The sequence below is a fragment of the Zingiber officinale genome, chromosome 11A, assembly GCF_018446385.1.
Source record: "Zingiber officinale cultivar Zhangliang chromosome 11A, Zo_v1.1, whole genome shotgun sequence".
Lineage (NCBI taxonomy): Eukaryota > Viridiplantae > Streptophyta > Magnoliopsida > Zingiberales > Zingiberaceae > Zingiber > Zingiber officinale.
In genome coordinates, this window is record NC_056006.1 from 77996906 (window position 1) to 78017621 (window position 20716).

At 36.9% G+C, this 20716-nt stretch overlaps 3 protein-coding genes across 3 annotated transcripts; all 3 read right to left on the bottom strand.

Annotated features, from left to right (window-relative positions):
• Window positions 1–3048: 3048 nt before the first annotated feature.
• LOC122032428 (myosin-binding protein 3-like) lies at window positions 3049–7376 on the bottom strand. The gene is made up of 5 exons (XM_042591720.1): window positions 5774–7376; window positions 5575–5656; window positions 5301–5447; window positions 3925–5204; window positions 3049–3588 (listed from the first exon to the last, which is right to left on the bottom strand). The coding sequence occupies exons 1-4, from the start codon at window positions 7124–7126 to the stop codon at window positions 3946–3948; spliced, it is 2841 nt and encodes a 946-aa protein (XP_042447654.1). The 5' UTR covers window positions 7127–7376; the 3' UTR covers window positions 3049–3588; window positions 3925–3945.
• Window positions 7377–12081: 4705 nt separating this feature from the next.
• On the bottom strand, window positions 12082–14517 carry LOC122031487 (protein FAR1-RELATED SEQUENCE 5-like). Its single transcript, XM_042590598.1, has 2 exons — window positions 12273–14517; window positions 12082–12175 (listed from the first exon to the last, which is right to left on the bottom strand). Exons 1-2 carry the CDS (start codon window positions 14429–14431, stop codon window positions 12082–12084), a joined length of 2253 nt encoding a protein of 750 aa, XP_042446532.1. The 5' UTR covers window positions 14432–14517.
• A 4294-nt stretch (window positions 14518–18811) lies between these two features.
• Window positions 18812–20351, bottom strand: LOC122032131 (probable aldo-keto reductase 2). Its single transcript, XM_042591388.1, has 4 exons — window positions 20064–20351; window positions 19776–19976; window positions 19401–19676; window positions 18812–19323 (listed from the first exon to the last, which is right to left on the bottom strand). Exons 1-4 carry the CDS (start codon window positions 20274–20276, stop codon window positions 18985–18987), a joined length of 1029 nt encoding a protein of 342 aa, XP_042447322.1. The 5' UTR covers window positions 20277–20351; the 3' UTR covers window positions 18812–18984.
• Window positions 20352–20716: the final 365 nt, after the last annotated feature.

Here is a 20716-nt window from a genome sequence, read left to right on the forward strand (position 1 = left end):
GAAGGATCAATCGACGATCAGTCGATGGAACGAGACCTATAAAAGAAGCCCTCGAACTTCGGGCCATGAAGAACTCTTGCTTTCTGATTTTCTACTGTGCTCATTCACTGCTCGTGCAAGCTGCAACTACTTCGACGCTGGGAGGCTTCCGGCAATCTACACTTCATCTTACATATGTTGTTGTCAGTATATATTTATTTTACTTGCATATTGTATTCATACTTGTACTATTTCATCATTTAGTGGATTGCTCAACGAAAAGAATCGAAGATCACGAGCCTTGGAGTAGGAGTCGACTGGACTTTGAATCAAGTAAAAAAATAAGACTTATCTTTTGTCTTTATTTCTCTTTTTTTACTTTATTATGCTATGTACTGTAGTTTTACGAAAGAAACGAAAAGATTTTAAATCGAACGAGATTCATCACTCCTCCTTGTCTTTCACGATCCAACATATTATACTAATTATAGTTCATAACTACTACAATATAACATTCATCTTTAATCAACACTGGTTAACATTATAATATAATAATATTTCTATTCTGGTCAACATTAATAATACTATGGTGTACATTTTTCATCTCCGATCAACACAGATTAACATCGTATCATAATAGTTATGAATCATAGTTACTATAATATAAATAATTTATTTATGATAAATACTAGTAATCATATATTCTAATAGCTACAAGATTATAACTGTTATAAATATGTAATTATAGTAATTACATAATCATAATTACTATAATTATATAGCAACTACAAGATCTATAATTGCATAGCAACCAGGGGCATAGCTACATTACGAGGAGGGGGTGCGACCGCCCCCTCTGGAAGTTTCAAAAAAAAAAAAATATTAATAGTATATATTTGAAAAGCCCTCGCCGCTATTTTGACCAATCAATTCACCATCGTTTGTCACCGGAAGATTGAAATTGGTCACATATTTAGAAAACTCTTGTCCTAAGCTATCCATTGGTATCATTTTTACAAAAAAAATATCGTGACTTGGAATGTTAAATATTAAATTTTAAAAATAAAATATATAATAATAAATGGATAAATTAAATATAGAACACAAGTGAGAGTACTAAATTAAAATTGGATCGGATTTGAACTAAATCCAGCATATAGGCACACATATAATGATTATGTTGGTTTAAATTGAGATTGATTTGGTTGAGTTATGACCGAAGTAAAATTAAAGTTTAAGCGAGTTCGATTGATTTAAAATGAATTATGGTAATTTTGAGAAAATTTTATCTTATATATTTTTTTCTCTCTACGCACACTGCAGCCTCCGTCGTGTCATATGCTATCACCGCTATAGGAATGCTAAATATTATGAGAAAGCGATATCATAAATGATTTTTCAACTTTAAGATATAGATAAGTTTTAGAGATTGACGGATCGTTGTTTCAATTAGACCTTAGAGCTAAGATTGAAAATTTTAAGTTTAACATCATTTTTGGCTCCTTAAATACAAAATTAGATTTTAGATTATGAAAATCAACTAGTACTAATGTTTGAAATTTTTAAAAATAGTCCCTCCTAGTTTAAAATCCTGGCTACGCCACTGATAGCAACTACGATCTTATAACTGTTATAATACCGTACAAAATAAAACTAATTTTGAAAAATAAAATGCATAAAAGTACGATGGAATGCTCTTTTAATAAAAAAAAAATAAAATATGCATGCTTATTCGATGATTCCAATAAAAAAGAACATCTTTTTTATTTATTATTATTATTTTTCTCCTTTCACGAACCTCTCCTCTTTTATTTTTATTTGAAAATCAAATATACATGTTCCTAGGTAGCTTATGATCTCCTTGAGAGTGTAATTTATTTTTTAATAATTCAAAGATAGAATTCTTTGTACCAACTAATACTGAAGGTGACTAATTCAATCCTATAAAAATTTTTCATAAGACACCAAAATAAATCAGAAAGCGCTCGTGGTAGCTAGTGGTAGCTCATCTAAATAATTAGCGTTCTAGAAAAAAATTTCTAAAATACGTCACAACTAAGAATCAAATTTAAATGTCTGATTAACCATTAGAGGACCTTAAACACTGAATCATAGTTCGAGGGCAAGAGTGCCTGAAGGCAAGAGTGCAATATTTAAACATGCCTTGATGATATTTATTCAAACTTAATTAGTCTTCAAATTTGTAGACGAATTCTTAGGCTTTGTCATGCCCATCTTACAACCTTTGTTTTTGAAAGCAGAAATATATATATTAGCATGTGTTGACTAACTCTACTTATATTAAATTAAACACAAGCCCCCCTAGGCAAGTATTTAGGCATTCACTTAAGACAAGCATCTTACGTTCTTGCTTCAACTCACAAATACACTGGAAAACATATTAGATATGCCTTATCTTCGCACCAAAACATTACAACTATTCATTACATGTTATAATTCTATTATTACTTAACATGACATTATGAAAACAAAAGTCATTATCATTTTCTTATTTTTCTCTCTTATGAGATGTTTAATATCAACTATAGACCACTTAAGAGACAAGAGAGTAGCATTATCATAAGTAGGTAACTTCAATTTAACTTTTCTGAATAAAACCAAAATGGCACCATGTAGATAATGAACAATAGTGGGGGAAAGTGGATTACCTTGCCATAGTCCTCGTTTTGTTGTTAAACCAGGGGACTTATTCCTTCCCAACTCCTGAACTGCTTTGCAAATTTCAAGTAATTCAATGTTGTTCATCAATCAACATTGAAAAGATACTGAAAGGCAAAGGACTCATACTTCACTAAAGAATGCACAAAGGGTTCAGTTTATTAGGACTTCATAAAGCAAAAGACAGATCATTAACAGGAAGTTCTATGTTCATCCCTTGCTAGCAATGATTCAGTGTGTCCCAGTTTCATTACCCATCCTTTGAAGGCCCCGCCTAAAGATTGGGCATAAATTAAATACACAATGAACGATCTGAAGTTTAGAAATACTACTTTAGAAAAAGTTGTGTTTACAAATGCATATAAGCATCAAAGGACCAACAATGATGTCTGCTTGAGAGATTAAATATTGTAATGATCAAACATACAAAACTATTAAACATATGCAAACACATAGGATCATATACAACTACCACTTCCCCACTATTGAGGAATGAAGTAAAAGAAGATTAAGAAAGGAGCTCCACTCACCTTACTTTCTCTTTACTTTCATGCTGCATACAGCAGGCACCAGAATATATGACATCCTACAGCTTTAATGCCATGATTTCTGCCACAATCAGACTGGGTGGCTGCCCAACCACCCTTCCATGCCTCCCTTCTCCTTCCCCCCACAGAAAAAGTGATGGACCCCAACAACAACAAAAAGAAATGAAACAAGAGAAGGACCCTACAAAAACCTGGCCAGGAAGTAGGTTCCATCAAAAGACTGTTTTGAAACACTCTTAAGCAACCACCAAAACACAGAACCAGGAGCTCATTTTCACATGGTAATGGTATACCAACTGACTTGCAAGCACATTTAATTACTGTGGTCATCATTGCAAGCGAATTTGAAACTGCCCTTCAACTCAAGTAATGTTTCGTCCATCTGCCGAGTGAATAATTTTAAGCAAGTTACTAATGAGATTAGATTTTGAAGCTCTTGCCCTCACTCTAGATTTTAGAATGTAAAATAAAACAGAAAGTATATAGTAGCAGATCCTATTGTTTGTTCCAGTATTTTGCAGGTGTGTATCCATGACTGTGTTTGCTTGCAATTTATGTTTTTGCTTTTTAGATAAATTCCATTTACGAGAAACATAATTAAGACAAAGGTCAAGCATCATTCCAGGAGTATAGGAATGAGCTTGATAAGCAAGAAAAACATTTGTATGCATACAATAGTAACACACCAACTACAATAGATAATCATCCATAATATTACCTTATGTTCCTTATGTTTACGCTAAGGTGATGAAGCAAGAACGTTGAATGAGTTTGTGGCTCGAAGTTCCATACTCCGTAGATCATGAAGATGTTCTAAAATTTCTTGAAGGAGATGAATTCCTTTGTCTCCTTTATTCAAGGAATTGATACAATGCTTGAGGAAGTCTCTGTCGCCCTCAAGAGCATCTAGCCTATCATAAAGGTTGTCAACTTCTTCGACAATTGCAAGATTCTGTTGATCTCCTAAAGGATTTGAAAGTGTTTCAGGTGCACCGTCAACTGTGCTATCCTTAGTGCATACATCATCTTCATTTTCATCACTCAATGCATCAAAGAGAGGAAGCAGCTTCTTTCCTTGACAACCCATGCTCCTCGTTTCACCTTGCAGCTTTCTGCCAGCTTCTAAATTGTTTGAAAAACCATTCATGTAATCATGCATGTCACCTTCCATTATAGATTCTGAATTTTGGGGATCTTCATCGTCCATTGTAATAAGCTTCTTTTCCAATTCCCTAAGTTGCTCAAGAATAGACAGCCTCTCTTCCTCAAAATCAGCCAATGATTCATTAAGGATGAGTAGGTGCTTTGTGGTGCCTTGATCTGTTCCTGAGCTTAATAAATCATCAGCAGGAATACTTTGATGGTTTTCATCAGGGTCATCGACTAACTCATCTCTTTCATGGGTTTCAAACGAGAGATCATCACTGTCTTGAGCAGTTGAAGAGACAGAAGATGCTCCATACCTTCCATTGACATGGTTTCCTATTTGTCTCCTCTCCTTCACTTCATAACAAAGCACTTTCCTTTTATATATTTCAAGTTCCTTCTCTAACTCTTGTTTCTCCTTTTCCCTCTTCATCATCATCTCATTTAGAAGATGCAAAGCTTCCTGGTCATACTCTGATTGCTCCTCCATCATCCGCTGATATTGCAACGCTTCCATCTGCATAGCAGCTTTCTCTTCTTGAAGCCTTGTTATCATTGCCATAGTTTGGTTAGCAGCAATGGCAGCTGCACTTCTCTCTTCCTCAAGCTCAGCATACAATGTACTCAGGGTCTTTCGTTCTGCTTGTAGAGAAGCTTTAAGCTGATCTACATTCAATGTATCCCATCCTTCAAACTCACTAGTAACACTTCCATCAGTAGACTCTGTCCCTAGTTCTCTTCTACCGATCAAGAATCTCTTATTCATGCCATATATACCATCAATATAAGTTGGTGTCTCAGGTGCTCTCTCCTCTTCAATTTCATTGTTTTCTGAAGATACAGATATATGGCCTGCACTCCATAAAGTAGCTAGACTGGTTCAGTTTCACTTCTAGATGAATGTGTCAACTTAGAAGACAAATCTAAAGGAATAATCTAAACTCTAACCTGGTTCCATAGTATTCTTCTCATTATTGTTCAAAATGTCTTGATCTTGCATGCTTTTTGAAAGTAAAATTGGTATCTGAAGATGTTCGTCTTCAAAGTGTTGGCTGTCATATATCGCACTCCCACTAGATACGTCACAATTAGCATCTGCGCCAATAAATTTAATATCTTCTCAGTCAATGGAATCAAGTTGATAAAAGTTGGAAAAATACACTGAATAAGGAACATAATAAAATTGATTTTAAGTTGTTTTCTTAAGAATGAATCATCCTACCTTTAGTTCCAGAAAGATCTTTCTCATTCGTTACTATTTTGGCTTGAACATCGACATCTTCAAGTGTAATAATCGTTGTTACCTGACAAGCCAAAATGAATGGATAATGAGGCAGGCAATCAAAAATGAGCTCTGAAGGCGGAACAAGTGCAGAACTCTCTTAAAGGATTTAGCCTGTTTCAATCCCTGAGTCTAGTACCTTCTCTTCTTCTGAGATATTTCCTATATCATGAGTTATGAAACAGTGTTCAGCTCCATTGATCTCTTCTGAAATTCCTTCAATAGCTTCAGCCATCACCACAAAAATGTCGACTTCAATGCTTCCAGAACTCTCTTCTGCAGAGGGCAATGTCTTTTCCTCCTCTGAGATGCTTCTTTTATCAAGAGATATGGAGCATTGTTGATTTTCACCCATGTCTGAATAAGTATTCTCACTACTTTCATTCATTTCCTTGGAGATCAATGCCTTTTGTTCTTGAGGAATGCTCCGTGTATCAAGAGTATCAGCATTACAAACTTGTGATGCTTTCCCTTGAATGATGACTGAATTCCCATCGGCTGAAATCAATACACTTTCCTTCTCTGTAATCTTCCAAACATCGAGATCAGAAGCCACAAACCTTTTCTCTTCTGCTTCTACATCATCAAGCTGCTTCTGTTCGTCTTTATCAAGAACAGATTTAAGAGGGATCTTGGTCGTAGAATCAATCAGTTCGACCGGGACCAACCGATCCTCCTCAGCGCATATGCACATCGGAGTGGAAATGACGACTTCTTCAGAAGGGTCATCCACCAAAAGGCAGGCATCAGATAACTGGATAAGGGAAGATTCTTCTTCCCCAGCTTTCATGGAATCGAGAGCAGTTATCGCGTCCCCTCCGCCCACATATTCTTCATTCTTTTCCATCTCTTCCTCTCTAGTAAATCTGTCTGCTAGATGCGGAGAGACCAACCTCCACTCTTCCAACTTTTCACCACACACAGTGGCGTCTTTTTCAAGGTCTCGTTGGCCATCAACCGAAATAAGCTCAATAAAATCTCCTGTCTGTTCGTATTCCGTCAGGCCCCGAGACTGCTTGAAGAGGTGGGGCGAGCGGAACCTGCCCTCTAGGGCGACACCACAGCACGAGCATCGCAGATCCTTCTCCTCCTCCTCGTTCCGCTTTATCCAGGCTAGCACGGCCGCAGCGTCAGCTGACCTCGACGACGTCGGGCAGCAATCCTCGCACATCTCCCCGACCTCCGCGAGCCTCCGGTGGCGTTCACAGTATCCCAACCCCGAAACCTCGGCAGCGTGGTCCGAGCACACGAGGTCGCGGCAGGCGGTCCGCCGCCCAGCGTCGTCTTTCTCAAAGAGGCGGTCGACCCGGGAGCAGAATACGCAAGGCGGTTGGAGACGAAAGAAGGCAGCGAAACGGACGATGAGGTAGGCGAAGAGACCGTTAAGGAGGAGGAGCACGATCAGCGTCCACTCCAGGACAGCGTAAACCAGTACCGTCGTCATCTTGTGGGTGTTCCGGTGCAAGAAAAGAGCAAACTTGTTGGCTTCCATGGCTGTGTCGATGCCTCGCCTTCTCTTATACACGGTCACTTTTACCGAGAGCCTACTTGGACGAGATGGAGATGGAAGATTGGAGAGGTTTCTAAGAAGATGAGGTTGAAAGAAATAAAGGAAAAGAAGCAAACTTGCAAGGATGCAAAGGCGAATCCTTCAAGTCGGGAAGAAGAAGAAGAAGAAGCAGAAGGAGAAAAGAGAAAGCAAAGAGGAGCCAGACCAATACGCACACCAGTCGAACAAGTTCTGTTAATTGCGTATCGCCTCGAGTATTACGTACACTAATCGCAGGTCAATACTTAATAATGAAATCTACTGAAAGGGTTTTCACTCTAATACTCTGTTAAGCAACTCTAGTACTTTTTTAATTAATGAAGTAATAATAAAGCATTGGAAAACAAATTGCATTGTTGCTGGGACATCGGAGGACAATTTCAACCTTTTAAAAAGTCATGGTCCTCAGTCAATTAATCTGTAATTTGAAATTTTAATATTAAGTGGCCCCCGATAAACGGATTAGGAGCGCTTTTGAATCTTTCACGAGCCATCAATAAATTGATTGACGTATATATATATATATATATATATATATATATATATATATATATATATATATATATATATATATATACAGGAATGATATCCTGCGGGATTTACGATGCGCGACTGTCCGTGCTTGCTTCGTTGGCGGATCGCGACATGGACGCGGCATGTGGAGTTGGATGCATTTCCTCTATTTCTTTTCTTTGACTTTTGACTTTTGCTTTTGCACAGAACACATGAACCTGTCCTCTAGAGCAAAGCTAGGGCTCACGCGATCCGCCCTCTGGAGCAAAGCTAGGGCAAGCCGCACACCTTCCTCCTCCCTCTCAGTGCCTCGCGGATCTCGGCGTGTTCTCCTCGCTCTCAGCTTCGCCCCCCCCCCCTCGCCTCCTTCGACCGCGAAGCGTCCAACCCCTCGCACCTCTCTCGGCAAACCTCGGAAGCGATAATAGGGCACGCCATCCTCGCCCCTCCAGTGTTCCTCGTTCTCACATCTGCGACCAGTATTCCTCTCTCTCGCGGCCACGAAGCTTCCAGATCGATACTACATTCCCTCTCTATTGTCCTACAAGATAGGGCACGGGTTAGCTAATACAACACATTGGTACTACATTCCCTCTCTATTTTATCACATTGGTACAACTGGGAGGTAGTAAGTTAGCTAATACTATAATGCTACACTACCACAACACAGAGCTATACCTCACATCATGTAAACTAGATAATTGTTCTAAGTGAGTGACTTAACTAATTAACTAGAACATTTTCTGATACTACACTTAAACTATGAGTTATTATGGTCACCACTTTGCTAATTTGAAGCTTTTCTAATACTACACCCAAACTAAAAAGCTGGATCATCCCCAAATTCATTATTATAAGTGAGACCTGCTTTAAGCTCAACCCATTAGTAGTACGAAACCAAACACTATGCTATTACCATTTAGAAGACACAACATAATGACATAATTGGGTCATTTGGTGGGATCATTCCAATTAGTAATTCTATTCCTTAGGAACAGCAAGTTGTTACTTTCACTCAGAGTTAAACGTAATTGTCCTGAGTGGATTGCTCAGTGAATTAAACTCATTAGTTAACATACTAATCTTGAATGATATGTATTACCTTAAATCAAAGCTCAACCCATTTGTTAACATACTAATCTTGAATGATATGATTGAGTAGTGCAGTGCTGAATTTTGGATTCTCATGTTTGACTCTTGCTAGCTGCTGCAAACTTTGGAAAAGTAGCTTGTATTGGGACTTTTCAGAGTAGTTGTTATTTAATCTGAGAAGATTTTTTCAAGGAAATTGACCTATTCAGCAGATGTCTTAATTTATAGGCTAAGGTTTTATGTTCCACTGACCTCAAAGTGCTTGAAAATTTAAGATGTTTGAATAATATATTTCATTTTAGTTATTTACTACCATATTGAAAATTAGTGAATTGAAGAGTTATCTCAAACAGTTGAAATGTTCCTTGTATAAGAAACTAGTGATAACTTATATTCTTTTGGTTCTATAATTTACAGGAAACTTGCAAAACTTCGACTGACAATCTATGGTAAATCATTTGATTTAAGTTCTAATATTTTGTTTATATAAGATTCTGAATGTTCTTTAAAATGTAGGGGAAAACATATGTTGTATTTGTTGGACGTAAACCAGGAATTTATGAAACGTGGGTAGAAGCTTCTGATCATGTTAATGGCTTTAAGGGCGCCATACACAAATCTTTCAAAACTAGAGAGGAGGCACAAAAAGCTTATGAGGAATACTTTGAACAAAGATCTGCACCAACTACCTTTGCATCTAGTCCAAATAAAATATCATGTGCAACTTCAAGTTCAAGGTCAAGTTCAGATTTAGAGAGGAAACTTTCAAAAACCGAAAAAATTATTAAGTTAAAAGCTGCATTAAAAGAGATAGAGCATCAGTTAGATTCTCTTATGATCAGTGATGATAATGATGATGATTAGGCATGTTGTTTGAAGTCGTTATATGACTTAAAGTTCATACATTGATTTTAGTTTGAGTTGTTATAAGTATTGTATCCAAATTAAAATGATGATTTAATCTAAATTGCTTTATCTACGTTGTTATAAGTAATGTGATTAAGTTGTGGATTTGCTTCATGGGATGTGCTTCAAAAACATATTACAACTGCACTAACTCCTCGTATGCTCAAGTTGCCATTATATATTGTTGATTTTTTATATATTGAAAGTGCAGTTGAAAAGAGCTAACTTACTATATAATGCAAGGAATATTACAGGATGGTTAACTGCTATCAGTGAGACTGACTGAGACTATTTGTGTAACAAATGACATCTTCCACTACCTGGTCGTCACATGAGTCGCAGTTGAAGTCCAGAATTTGGACTTCCTTCTAGTGCAGATTTGCTCAGCCCCAAAAGATTAACCAAAGCCAAAACTTTCACTGTAGGTGTTGCGATTGGAATCCACCCTGCTCTATGCCCACCTGCCCAAAATAAGAGGCTGCAGATAGGTAGATTTGGTAGTGAACTTTCCGTTATCGCTCCATCTCCAAGTGATTTCCAAAGATAACTCCTCAGAAAGTGCAGCTTTACCCAACTTCTATGTTTTCGAAACATAGAAGTTGTGGTTGAGATGTAGGTGTCTTAGCTTAACACCTTGATTTGGACAAAGGGAAAGGAGATTATGGAACTCCAATTTAAGCAGTTCTCCACGAACCCATCTTCTATGTTTTCGAAACATATGATCATGTGGCTGACTTCTAACAGAGAGCACTACACTCCCATGATTTTTCTAGAAAGCAGTTTTTTGAGACCACCCAAGATCCAAGCAACCGAACACTCGGTGCAGAATCCCCCACCATTGGCTTAGCTGGGCTAGATTAGGTTCTTTAAGACTCAATACACTTAGTCCTCCCATGGACGAAGGCCAGCAAACTATAAAGCATTTTTCTTCTTCTTCTTGTGATCTTGAGTTATTTTAATTCCTTTAGGATGTAGCTAATTATCAATTATTGTTGTCATTTTTTAGTTGATTGATCATGGACGAAGGCAGGATTGATCATCTACTCACAATAAATAAATAAAAGAAAATAAATTTAATATAAAAAGAAACAGATAAATACCATAGAATACTAATTATGATTTGATATTTAATATAATCAACAGACTTTGTATCACTAAACATCTCTTCATGGATCCATTCACTTTAATATAATCCTTAGATAAATACCCATACCCACTATATATCGAGCGCTGTAGGTATGATCTGCGTGGAAATCGAACATGATTGCTTGGGAAAGCACCTGCTTGTTTACCATCATGCTGTAGAAGATGTTCTAGCCTGTTTGATTGATCAATATCACCAAATATAATTAGTAGAACAAGACATGCATGTTGCTGAAAAAAGTAGGTCTGCTGTTAGCTTCTCCCTTGCTGCAACAAATGACTGCATATATATTAGATCTTATTTTCATCTTATATGATCAAATAAAAAAATAGACATTTTTGCAAGAACAAACATCTTCATTTGCCAGTTCTATTTCTGATATACGATATTGTCAATGGGACTTGCAAATGCTAACAAAGCAGCTAACAAAGCAACTGAAGAAGCATAACAAAACAACTGAAGAAGCATAACAAAGCAACAAAGCAGAGACCTGACAAAGCAACAAAGCTACGATATTGGCAATGGGACTATACAAGAAAATAAAATATAAGAAACTGGAGAAGCATAACAAAGCAACAGATATACTTTGAGACATAGACAAAGCAGAGACCAATAAAAATATAAAGCAGATATCAACAAAAATATGGACGAAGCAGAGACCAACAAAAATATGGACAAAGCAGAGACTTTTTGTTGTTAATGTACTAGTCTCAAAATAAATTTGCAATGACTGACAACAGATGGAGCTTGTTTAAACAGATACGAAAATACTTAAAGAGTTCACAATAGCCTACTCAAATGTAAAAAGTATGAAACTTGTTTAAACAGTTACAGAAATGCTTAAAGAGTTCAAAACAGCCAGCTGAAATATGAAACGTATGAAACTGTTCAAATGTCTCTCCACGCACTAGGTCTGGTACGTCATCATCTTCTCCACCTTTAGGTAATGCAGCTTTAGATTTAGGTGTTGCACCTCAATCAGTCAACCATTAATTTCTGTTTCTGCATCACCAACTCAATCAAGAGGAAAAACATAAGCTAAATATTGCCAAAATATTTAATCCTTGTAAAAAAAAAATATTGGACAAACCAATTGTAGAATGATGTCTACCTGCATTGCTGTTAGATCAAATACATTGAGATTTAGAGGACCCATTGAATTATTTGCTAACGAATATTGGTAGAACCTACAATAATAAAGACAATTATTAATTTTAATATCTCAATCAATCAACCACTAACTTTAAATTAAACTTTGATAGTACTTGCCTGCTATAGATGTCAATTCTTCTTCATATGTGTCATCATCGTTGTTATGATGATTATCCAAAGTTGATCTGACAATCAACACCACATCAAATGTACACATTTAATAAAAGATATTGATTTTGCAAATAAAATTAGCATACAAATGGAGAATTAATCGACACATACCCTTGCTGTAAAATAGGACAATTGCGCTTGTCATGTGACACACCTTGATGCTCATATCCACGACATAACCGGGACTTTGAGGTTGACTTCTCCTTTGATGATTTCAATCTCTTCCCACATCCCTTTGTTCTTACTAAAGAAGGATCAATAATATTAGGGGACTCATCCACAGATTTCTTCCTTTGACCTCTATTGTCACATTTTTTACTAATGTTCATCTCTTGAATTTTACTGTAAATACAATCCAATTGCTCATCCAAGAAGTCTGTCCCCTCATCAGTCAAAGATGCATCATCAATTAATACTGAAGCTTTATAAGATAACCTTGAGTGTCTTGACATCAAAACCCTATCTGGATCATCAATAAAATTTTGCACCCCCAAAGTATATATTGCTCCAACCTTTGCATCTCGTGTCCATCGTTTGAGTATATACTTATCAGGCAAATGAAACACTTGGTTGATACGAAAAAAAGCTAACATATGCCTGCATGGAATGCCATCAAACTCAAATTTCCTACAGCTACAGGATATGTTATCCCTCTGTTTGTCATGCATGAGCACCCTTGGTTTAGAGGAAGAACAACTTTGAAAATTCATCACATGATAAACCACTGAGTCAACTCCCATAGACACTTGTTGAACATAATAACCATGACTCTCACTCATTTCACTTTGAAACTCCACCCATTTCTTTTTCGTATACAACTTAACCATTTGAGTTTCCATTGGCCAGTTTGTCTTAATCTTAGGATGCTCATTCATATCAATATGATCTGCAACTAACTCATTGTGTCTTTGGTGTCTCAGTGCCCTATTAAAACGGGTGATAAAGTCCATCAATGAATTTTTATTTGAAACATATCTCTTGAAAAATGCATGGGAGCCTTCAGATCTCTGACTACTTGACATTCCAGCACAAAATACATGGCTAAAATAAGCTGGCACCCACTTATGTCGCAATTCATACATCAAAGATAACCAATCATTGTTCTCTAAGTTAGCACACTTGATAACCTCTTGCCATGAATTCTCAAATTCATCAGGTATAGTAGAATTTCTAATAACATTATTTATACCTTGATAGTAGTCACGAAAAGTCAAAGGATTCAATTTTTCTAGAAATTTGTTCAGTATGTGCCATAAACAATATCGGTGCACTGTTTGTGGAAAAACTTGGGCAATGACTTTTGTCATAGCAGGATCCTGATCAGTGATGATCACATTTGATGCACCTTTAGGCATGGCTTCTATGAACTTGTTAAGCAGCCACACAAAAGATTCAGTTTTCTCATCACTTATAAAGCCACAACCAAAAATAATTGTTTGGTGATGATGATTCACTCCTACAAATGGTGCAAAAATCAGCCCATATTTGTTGGTGTTATATGTTGTATCAAATACAACCACATCACCGAATACACTATATGACGTTCTTGATACATGATCAGCCCAAAAACATCTACTGAATCTGTTATATGAATCAGTAAGGTATTCAAAGAAAAAAGCTGGATTTTTCTCTTTCTCAGATGCAAATAGCTCGATTAGTGTTTCAGCATCGATACCCTTTTGTTCATCCCTTAGCTCTTTCTCAAAATTTCTGATATCTCTTTCTGTGCAACCTACTTGCTCGGGCCCTCCATATTCTATCTCCAATAATCGCATTTGTTGGCAAGTTGGCACATTGGCCTCTGAAAACCGTTGAGTCAATGCTTTTTTTGCTGCTGAAACATGACGATGGGAGCGTAACAAATGCACCTTTGAAGGAGTCGATAGTGGATGATTATGACCTTCCGTGAAATTAGTAACAACCCATGCAGATCCAGTTTGTTTCTTGACAAGTGAAATCTTTGACTTACAACCAGTTCTAACTTCACCACGTGTTCTTTCCCTTGTACGTTGATCACCCTTTGCTTGTTTATTCCGTTGATCATCCGTATGCCCTTCTTTAAAGCATACAAATGTTTTCCACACAACCTCATTTGTTATCTTATTTTTCTTGCTACTATTTATCCTTGCACTAAATCCAGATTCGCGTGCATATTGGTTATAGAATGAAAATACCTCATCTATTGATGAGAATTCCATCCCATATTTTGGCTTTCGATCATCTGCAACTTGAGGAATGTATAACTGATCTTCACCATGATTTTCACCCATTGCTAATAAATTTCAGATGTAGATGAAATGAAATTCTGCATATCATTATCAAATAAACAGAAAAAACATTGTAAATGTATACTTCAAGCTCATGCAACCAGGACAAAAACACACAGATATAACTTATGAAATCCATAAAAACAGAACACTCTAATGTGCATATTTTTTTGACTATCAAGTTGCTTAACAAATAGAAGACAAGATCTGGATCCTACTCTTATAAGGTGCAAGGATTTGCAATATGGCTATCACTCATATTTTTATAAATCTCTAAACATGCTATTTAGATAGTTATAAACTGCTGGGTCTCTAAACATGCTATTCACGCATGCAACCAGGATAAAAACACACAGATATAACTTATGACAAAAACATGCTATTCTATTTAATCTAAAAATTGTCACAGATCTTTAGCCAATGGGTAAGAAGAATGGATATTTGGAAAACATTTACAGAAGGGCATCGTAGTCAAGGGGAAAATCATGAATTGGAATAGGTCCTTGTTTCTTCAAAAACAGAGATGAAAAAATCAAGCATTCGAGATCACAGAGATGAACAAAGTGGTGACCATAATAACTCATAGTTTAAGTGTAGTATCAGAAAATGTTCTAGTTAATTAGTTAAGTCACTCACTTAGAACAATTATCTAGTTTACATGATGTGAGGTATAGCTCTGTGTTGTGGTAGTGTAGCATTAATATTGTATTAGCTAACTTACTACCTCCCAGTTGTACCAATGTGGTAAAATAGAGAGGGAATGTAGTACCAATGTGTTGTATTAGCTAACCCGTGCCCTATCTTGTAGGACAATAGAGAGGGAATGTAGTACCGATCTGGAAGCTTCGTGGCCGCGAGAGAGAGGAATACTGGTAGCAGATGTGAGAACGAGGAACACTGGAGGGGCGAGGACGACGTGCCCTATTATCGCTTCCGAGGTTTGCCGAGAGAGGCGCGAGGGGTTGGACGCTTCGCGGTCGAGGGAGGCGAGGGGGGGGGGGTGAAGCTGAGAGCGAGGAGATCGCGTGAGCCCTAGTTTTGCTCTAGAGGACAGGTTCGTGTGTTCTGTGTAAAAGCAAAAGTCAAAAGTCAAAGAAAAGAAATAGAGGAAATGCATCCAACTCCACATGCCGCGTCCACGTCGCGATCCACCAACGAAGCAGGCGCGGACAGTCGTGCATCTTAAGTCCCGCAGGATATCATTCCTGTATATATATATATATTATTCTTATTCAACTCAAAGTCTGAATCCTAAATAACTTTGATACTATAATTTAAAGTATGAATCCTAAATAACTTTGATACTATAACTCAAAGTATGAATTCTAGAGGTAAAATTTAAAAAAAAAATAGTTTTGATACTATAACTCAAAGCCTGAACCCTAAATAGCTTTGATACTATAACCCAAAGTCTGAACCCTAAAGGTAAAATCTAAAAAAAAAAAAAACTTTCATACTATAACCCAAAACCTGAATCCTAGAAATAAAATTTTTAAAAAAATTTTAATTATTATTTTTAATTCTAAATAAAAAAAAAACTAAAATCAGTGATATCCTGTGCGCACAGTCATCTACTGTGCGAGCACGCAGGATATCAAAAGTATAACAGGGGCATAGCCACCTTAAGGGGGGGCGACCACCCCCTCTCACATTTTATTAAAAAATTATATATATATATATTTGGAAGTCCTCATCATCACTTTGAGTAGTTGATTCATCATCATTCAATGTCTAAAACTGAAATTGATCACATATTTGAAAAGTTCATGATCTAAGTTATCCATTAGTACCACTTTTACAAGGAAATATTACGATTTGAAATATTAAGTATTGAATTTTAAAAATAAAATATATAATAATAAATGGATGAACTAAATCGTAGGGCACAAAGTAAGGAAGCTAAATTAAAATTGAATCGAGTTTGAACTAAATTCAACGGGTAGAACAGGTTGGCGGGGGCGCTGGGGGCGAGCGAATCGCCTTTTTGCCACATGTTACATCCCAACGTACCGTATGCCACCCCTTCGCCCATTCCTCTCTTTTATTTTTCTTCTTCCTCTTCTTCCTCATTTGCTTCTTCTCCTTCTCTTCTCCAATGTTAATAAACTTACAATTTTTTCCTCTCCTCTTCTAGAGCACACAAACTTTTTCTTCTCCTTTCTCTTCTCCAGCAAACAAGAAATACAACACCAGTTGCTGCCCTCTTCTAACAACAAGATCAAGCAGTCATCAACCTCTCTATCTTCTTCCTCTTCTGGTATTTTTTTAAGATTTTATTGCCACAGTAAAATAGTCATGTTTTGTCTTACCTTACTCTCTTTGTGTTATTGTCGAACTCATCGAAATTAGTCAAGGTTGCTAATGAAGAAAGTAAAGTTCTCCATTTTTACTTTTTCCTCTCTATTTTTCTCAAAAAACAATGATCTTCCAAGAATTGTAAGTTATTCCTTTCTCATTTTATGAATTTTGAAAATTGGCCCTTCTAATAAAAAATCTTGGCTACGCCTATATATATATATATACTTTCACTTAAATTTACGGAGACGGAGGATGAAAAGTAAGTTGTAAATTATATGTCAAAAAAATAGAAGGAACACCCCAATTTTAGGAACCATCGAGTGGTGTTAAAAGGACTCCATGATGATGAAAAGTAAGATGAAAATTAGATATCAGAAAAATAGAAAGAACACCGCAATTTTAGGAACCATCAAGTGGTGTTTTTTTTTAATTAAAAGGAATCCATGATGATGAAAAGTAAGATGAAAATTAGATATCAGAAAAATAGAAACACCCCAATTTTAGGAACCATCAACTGGTGTTTTTTTTTTATATTATTAAATACAAAATTTATAAAATCATAATTACTATAAATATTATAGTAATTATAATTTTATAACTATTATAATAAAAATATTAGGTAAGCAGGTTGAATGTGCATTATAGCAATTATAAAATCATAATTGTTTAATGATTGTAGTAATTATGATTTTATAATTGTTACAACACGAATGCTAGGTGGAAATAATTGAATTTGTATTATAATAACTACGAAATCATAGTTGTTGCTAAGTAAATACTTTTTTAATAGATTATACGTTGTAGTAGCTACGAAACTGTAAGTAATATAATATGTCTAACAGCTACAATTTCATAATTGTTATAATCTACCTTGTCAATTCAAGATTTAATATACGTGGTGGAAGATAATAATGTCAAATAATATAATTGAGTGATTTCTTATTGTAACAGCTACAATACCATAGTGGCTACTATATGAATATTTTTTTTAACAAACTATATGTCATAACTAAAAAAGATAGATTCGCTATCTTAGCGGCGCCGACCCCACAAATATGGAGGGAGGTGGAGGGAGGTTCACGCAGGTACACAAGTCATAGGCACATAACGGAGTAAATCTCAGGTCGTCAATTTCTGAGAATCGACCCCTGACCATTACGTCAGATATATTATATGTTCATCATCTGCGCTACGTCCTGGGACAACTATGCATCATAACTAAATAACAGTTGTTATAATATATTTAACAACTACCAAATTATTACAATTTGCTCTACCAATTCAAAATTTAATGCATATGGTGAAAGATAATAATGTCAAATAATATATTTGAATATAACTGTACCATTTTATAAGGAAATGGTAGAATAGACATCCCTTTAATGATTTTAAAAAAATAAATAAATAAGGATGCCCTTTTTTATTATTGCCCAAAATTAAAAGGTCGTCCAATTATCAAATGAATATTTTTATAAATATTATTAAAGGAAGGTTCCATCATATATTTTTATTTTAATAATATCATTACTTTCAGATTATAACACGCAGTTACTAAATTACACTTTTAAAATGATTTTAACATGATAATATTATCTAAGTAGTTGATATAATTATTTTAAATTGATTTGGATTTATTTAAAATAATTTTAATGAAATTTAAATAATTTTAATATAAAAGTATTTTATATATAATATTTTCTATATAAGTGAAATAGCTGATTTTTTTTAATAATAATACATATTTTAATATAAAATCTCCAATGAGATCTTCGATTATTATTATTATTTTAAAAAAATCAAAGGACAACTGTTTTTTATATTTATATAATTTGAAACGTCCTATTCATTTTTGTCATGAAAGTGTGGCTCTTGGATAGATACAAAATGCAACACAGGAAAAAAGAAAACGCTTCGGATCCCGAACAACACGTTGGGATCCCGTGCATGGGCCTTGCAATGGATTCGAGGATGACGGCGGCCCCACGCCGCCCGAATCATTTGACGCCTTTCCCATTTCCAAACCACAAGTAACGTGAGATTGAAGTTCCGGCGGCTCTCTGGCCCTCCTCTTCAACAGACAACAGATAAACATCAACATTGACTCATTTTATTCAATTAAAAAGATTCGACAGACTCTATAGGACATAATCCACCAAGATAATAGCTCATCGGGGGATTTCAGACTACCCACGAAGCAAACGGAAACACTCACATAAGCATATGCTTTATTATGATTATTATTGGACAATGCCAAAGATTTATTCGCCCTTCCACGAAGCCAGAGGAGGAGTCTCTGACTCTCTCCATGTGCCCGCAGTCGAGGCATATCGATCGCCTTTCACTGCATCTGCCGCGGCGTACGATTCGAGTTCAGTCATTTCCTCCCGTGTGAGCTTCACTGAGAGAGCTCCGATATTTTGGTCGAAGTTCTCGACCTTTGTGGTTCCGGGTATGGGGCACACGTCGGGACCTTGATGGTGAAGCCATGCCAACGCTAGTTGCGAAGTGGTGCATCCCTTTCGGTTTGCCATTTCATTCACGCGTTCGAAAATCAGTGCGTTTTGAGCGAGATTCTCAGGTTGAAATCTCGGCACCATCTGTGGTTTGAGGTTCAAAATTAAAATCATATCGAGCAGCAACAAGCGTTATTTGAAACCCATGATCGATCGATTACCTTTCGGAAATCATAATCGGTTAAAGTTTCAGCCAATTTGGGTCCGGAAGAAAAGAAGCCTCTTCCGAGGGGACTATATGCGACGATCCCTATGCCAAGTTCCCTGCAAGTAGGAATGACATCTTCTTCTACGTCTCTCGACCACAAAGACCATTCGAGCTGGACTGCAGTGATCGGATGAACAGCGTGCGCTCTCCTGATTGTCGAAGCAGAGGCCTCAGACAATCCGATGTACTTAATTTTCCCTTCTTGGACTAGTTTCTTCAGTTCTCCGATCTTGAATGATCAAAATTATTTAGAGCGATGGACGAAACAGAGAAAAATTTAATTTATGGCGAAATGATTGATTCATATATGCTCGAAGATGCCACTCACCGTGACTTCGATGGGAACTCGAGTGTCGATGCGATGTTGATAGTAAAGATCGATGCAGTCGATGCCGAGCCGCTTCAAACTGCCCTCGCAAGCTGCCCTGACATAGGCAGGCTCACCGCGGATCTCAAAGTTTCCACCGTCCAAGTTAATGCCAAATTTGGTGGCCACTTCCACCTTTTCCCTCACTCCGCCTTGTAATGCCTGCGAAAGTATATATACTGATTTAACTCTTTTAATTTAAGAGGAGAGGAGAGGAGATGAGTGAGAGAGAGAGAGAGAGTTGGCTACCTTGCCGAGGAGGATCTCGTTGGTGTGGGGGCCGTACATGTCGGAGGTGTCGAAGAGGGTGACGCCGGAGGCGATGGCGTGGTGGATGAGGTTGATCATGTCCGGCTCCGGCTTGGGAGGGCCGTACAGCATGGACATGCCCATGCAACCCAGCCCCTGCCGCGACACATTCAGCCCCTGCGAGCCCAGCTTCATCCGCCCCACGACCACCATCTTCCCTTCACTGCGCTTCCTTCCTTTCTCTCCGATGACAACGCAAAGTGTGCAGAGACAGTGGACGCACGTTGTTTGCTTTATAGACTTTGGATCTGGAAGTGCAGTGGTTGATCCTCTACGCCATTTCTCCGCCCATTTGCCACTTGGTCACTGAGGGGGGCGACCAAGGAAGGTTCCAGGAAATCGAGATGATTTGAAAATTTGGAGATAAGATTTTGTCAGGTATAGAATTTTCCACTAGAACCTTCTGCGGAGAGTTGAAATCGAAGATCGATAAATCGTCGTAATCACATTGTTATTCACATAATTGTAATCGAGACAGCCAACGAGTGCTTGTGTTGAGGCAAAGAATGCCTATCTTGGTAGAACACTTCTTACGTGCATCCCCATTTCACCTCAAATTGTTTGAAGGAGCGTTTTCCTATTCGTTGGATCCG

Excerpts from the sequence above, each read along its gene's own strand:
- LOC122032428 (XM_042591720.1), bottom strand. The coding sequence starts at position 7,126 with ATGGAAGCCAACAAGTTTGCTCTTTTCTTGCACCGGAACACCCACAAG. Across the intron at positions 5,448-5,574 it reads AGATCTTTCTGGAACTAAAG|ATGCTAATTGTGACGTATCT; the intron begins GTAGGATGATTC and ends TTATTGGCGCAG. Across the intron at positions 5,205-5,300 it reads GAAGAATACTATGGAACCAG|GCCATATATCTGTATCTTCA; the intron begins GTTAGAGTTTAG and ends TATGGAGTGCAG.
- LOC122031487 (XM_042590598.1), bottom strand. The coding sequence starts at position 14,431 with ATGGGTGAAAATCATGGTGAAGATCAGTTATACATTCCTCAAGTTGCA. Across the intron at positions 12,176-12,272 it reads TGTCCTATTTTACAGCAAGG|ATCAACTTTGGATAATCATC; the intron begins GTATGTGTCGAT and ends GTTGATTGTCAG.
- LOC122032131 (XM_042591388.1), bottom strand. The coding sequence starts at position 20,276 with ATGGTGGTCGTGGGGCGGATGAAGCTGGGCTCGCAGGGGCTGAATGTG. Across the intron at positions 19,977-20,063 it reads ACGAGATCCTCCTCGGCAAG|GCATTACAAGGCGGAGTGAG; the intron begins GTAGCCAACTCT and ends ATACTTTCGCAG. Across the intron at positions 19,324-19,400 it reads CCGATTATGATTTCCGAAAG|ATGGTGCCGAGATTTCAACC; the intron begins GTAATCGATCGA and ends CTCAAACCACAG.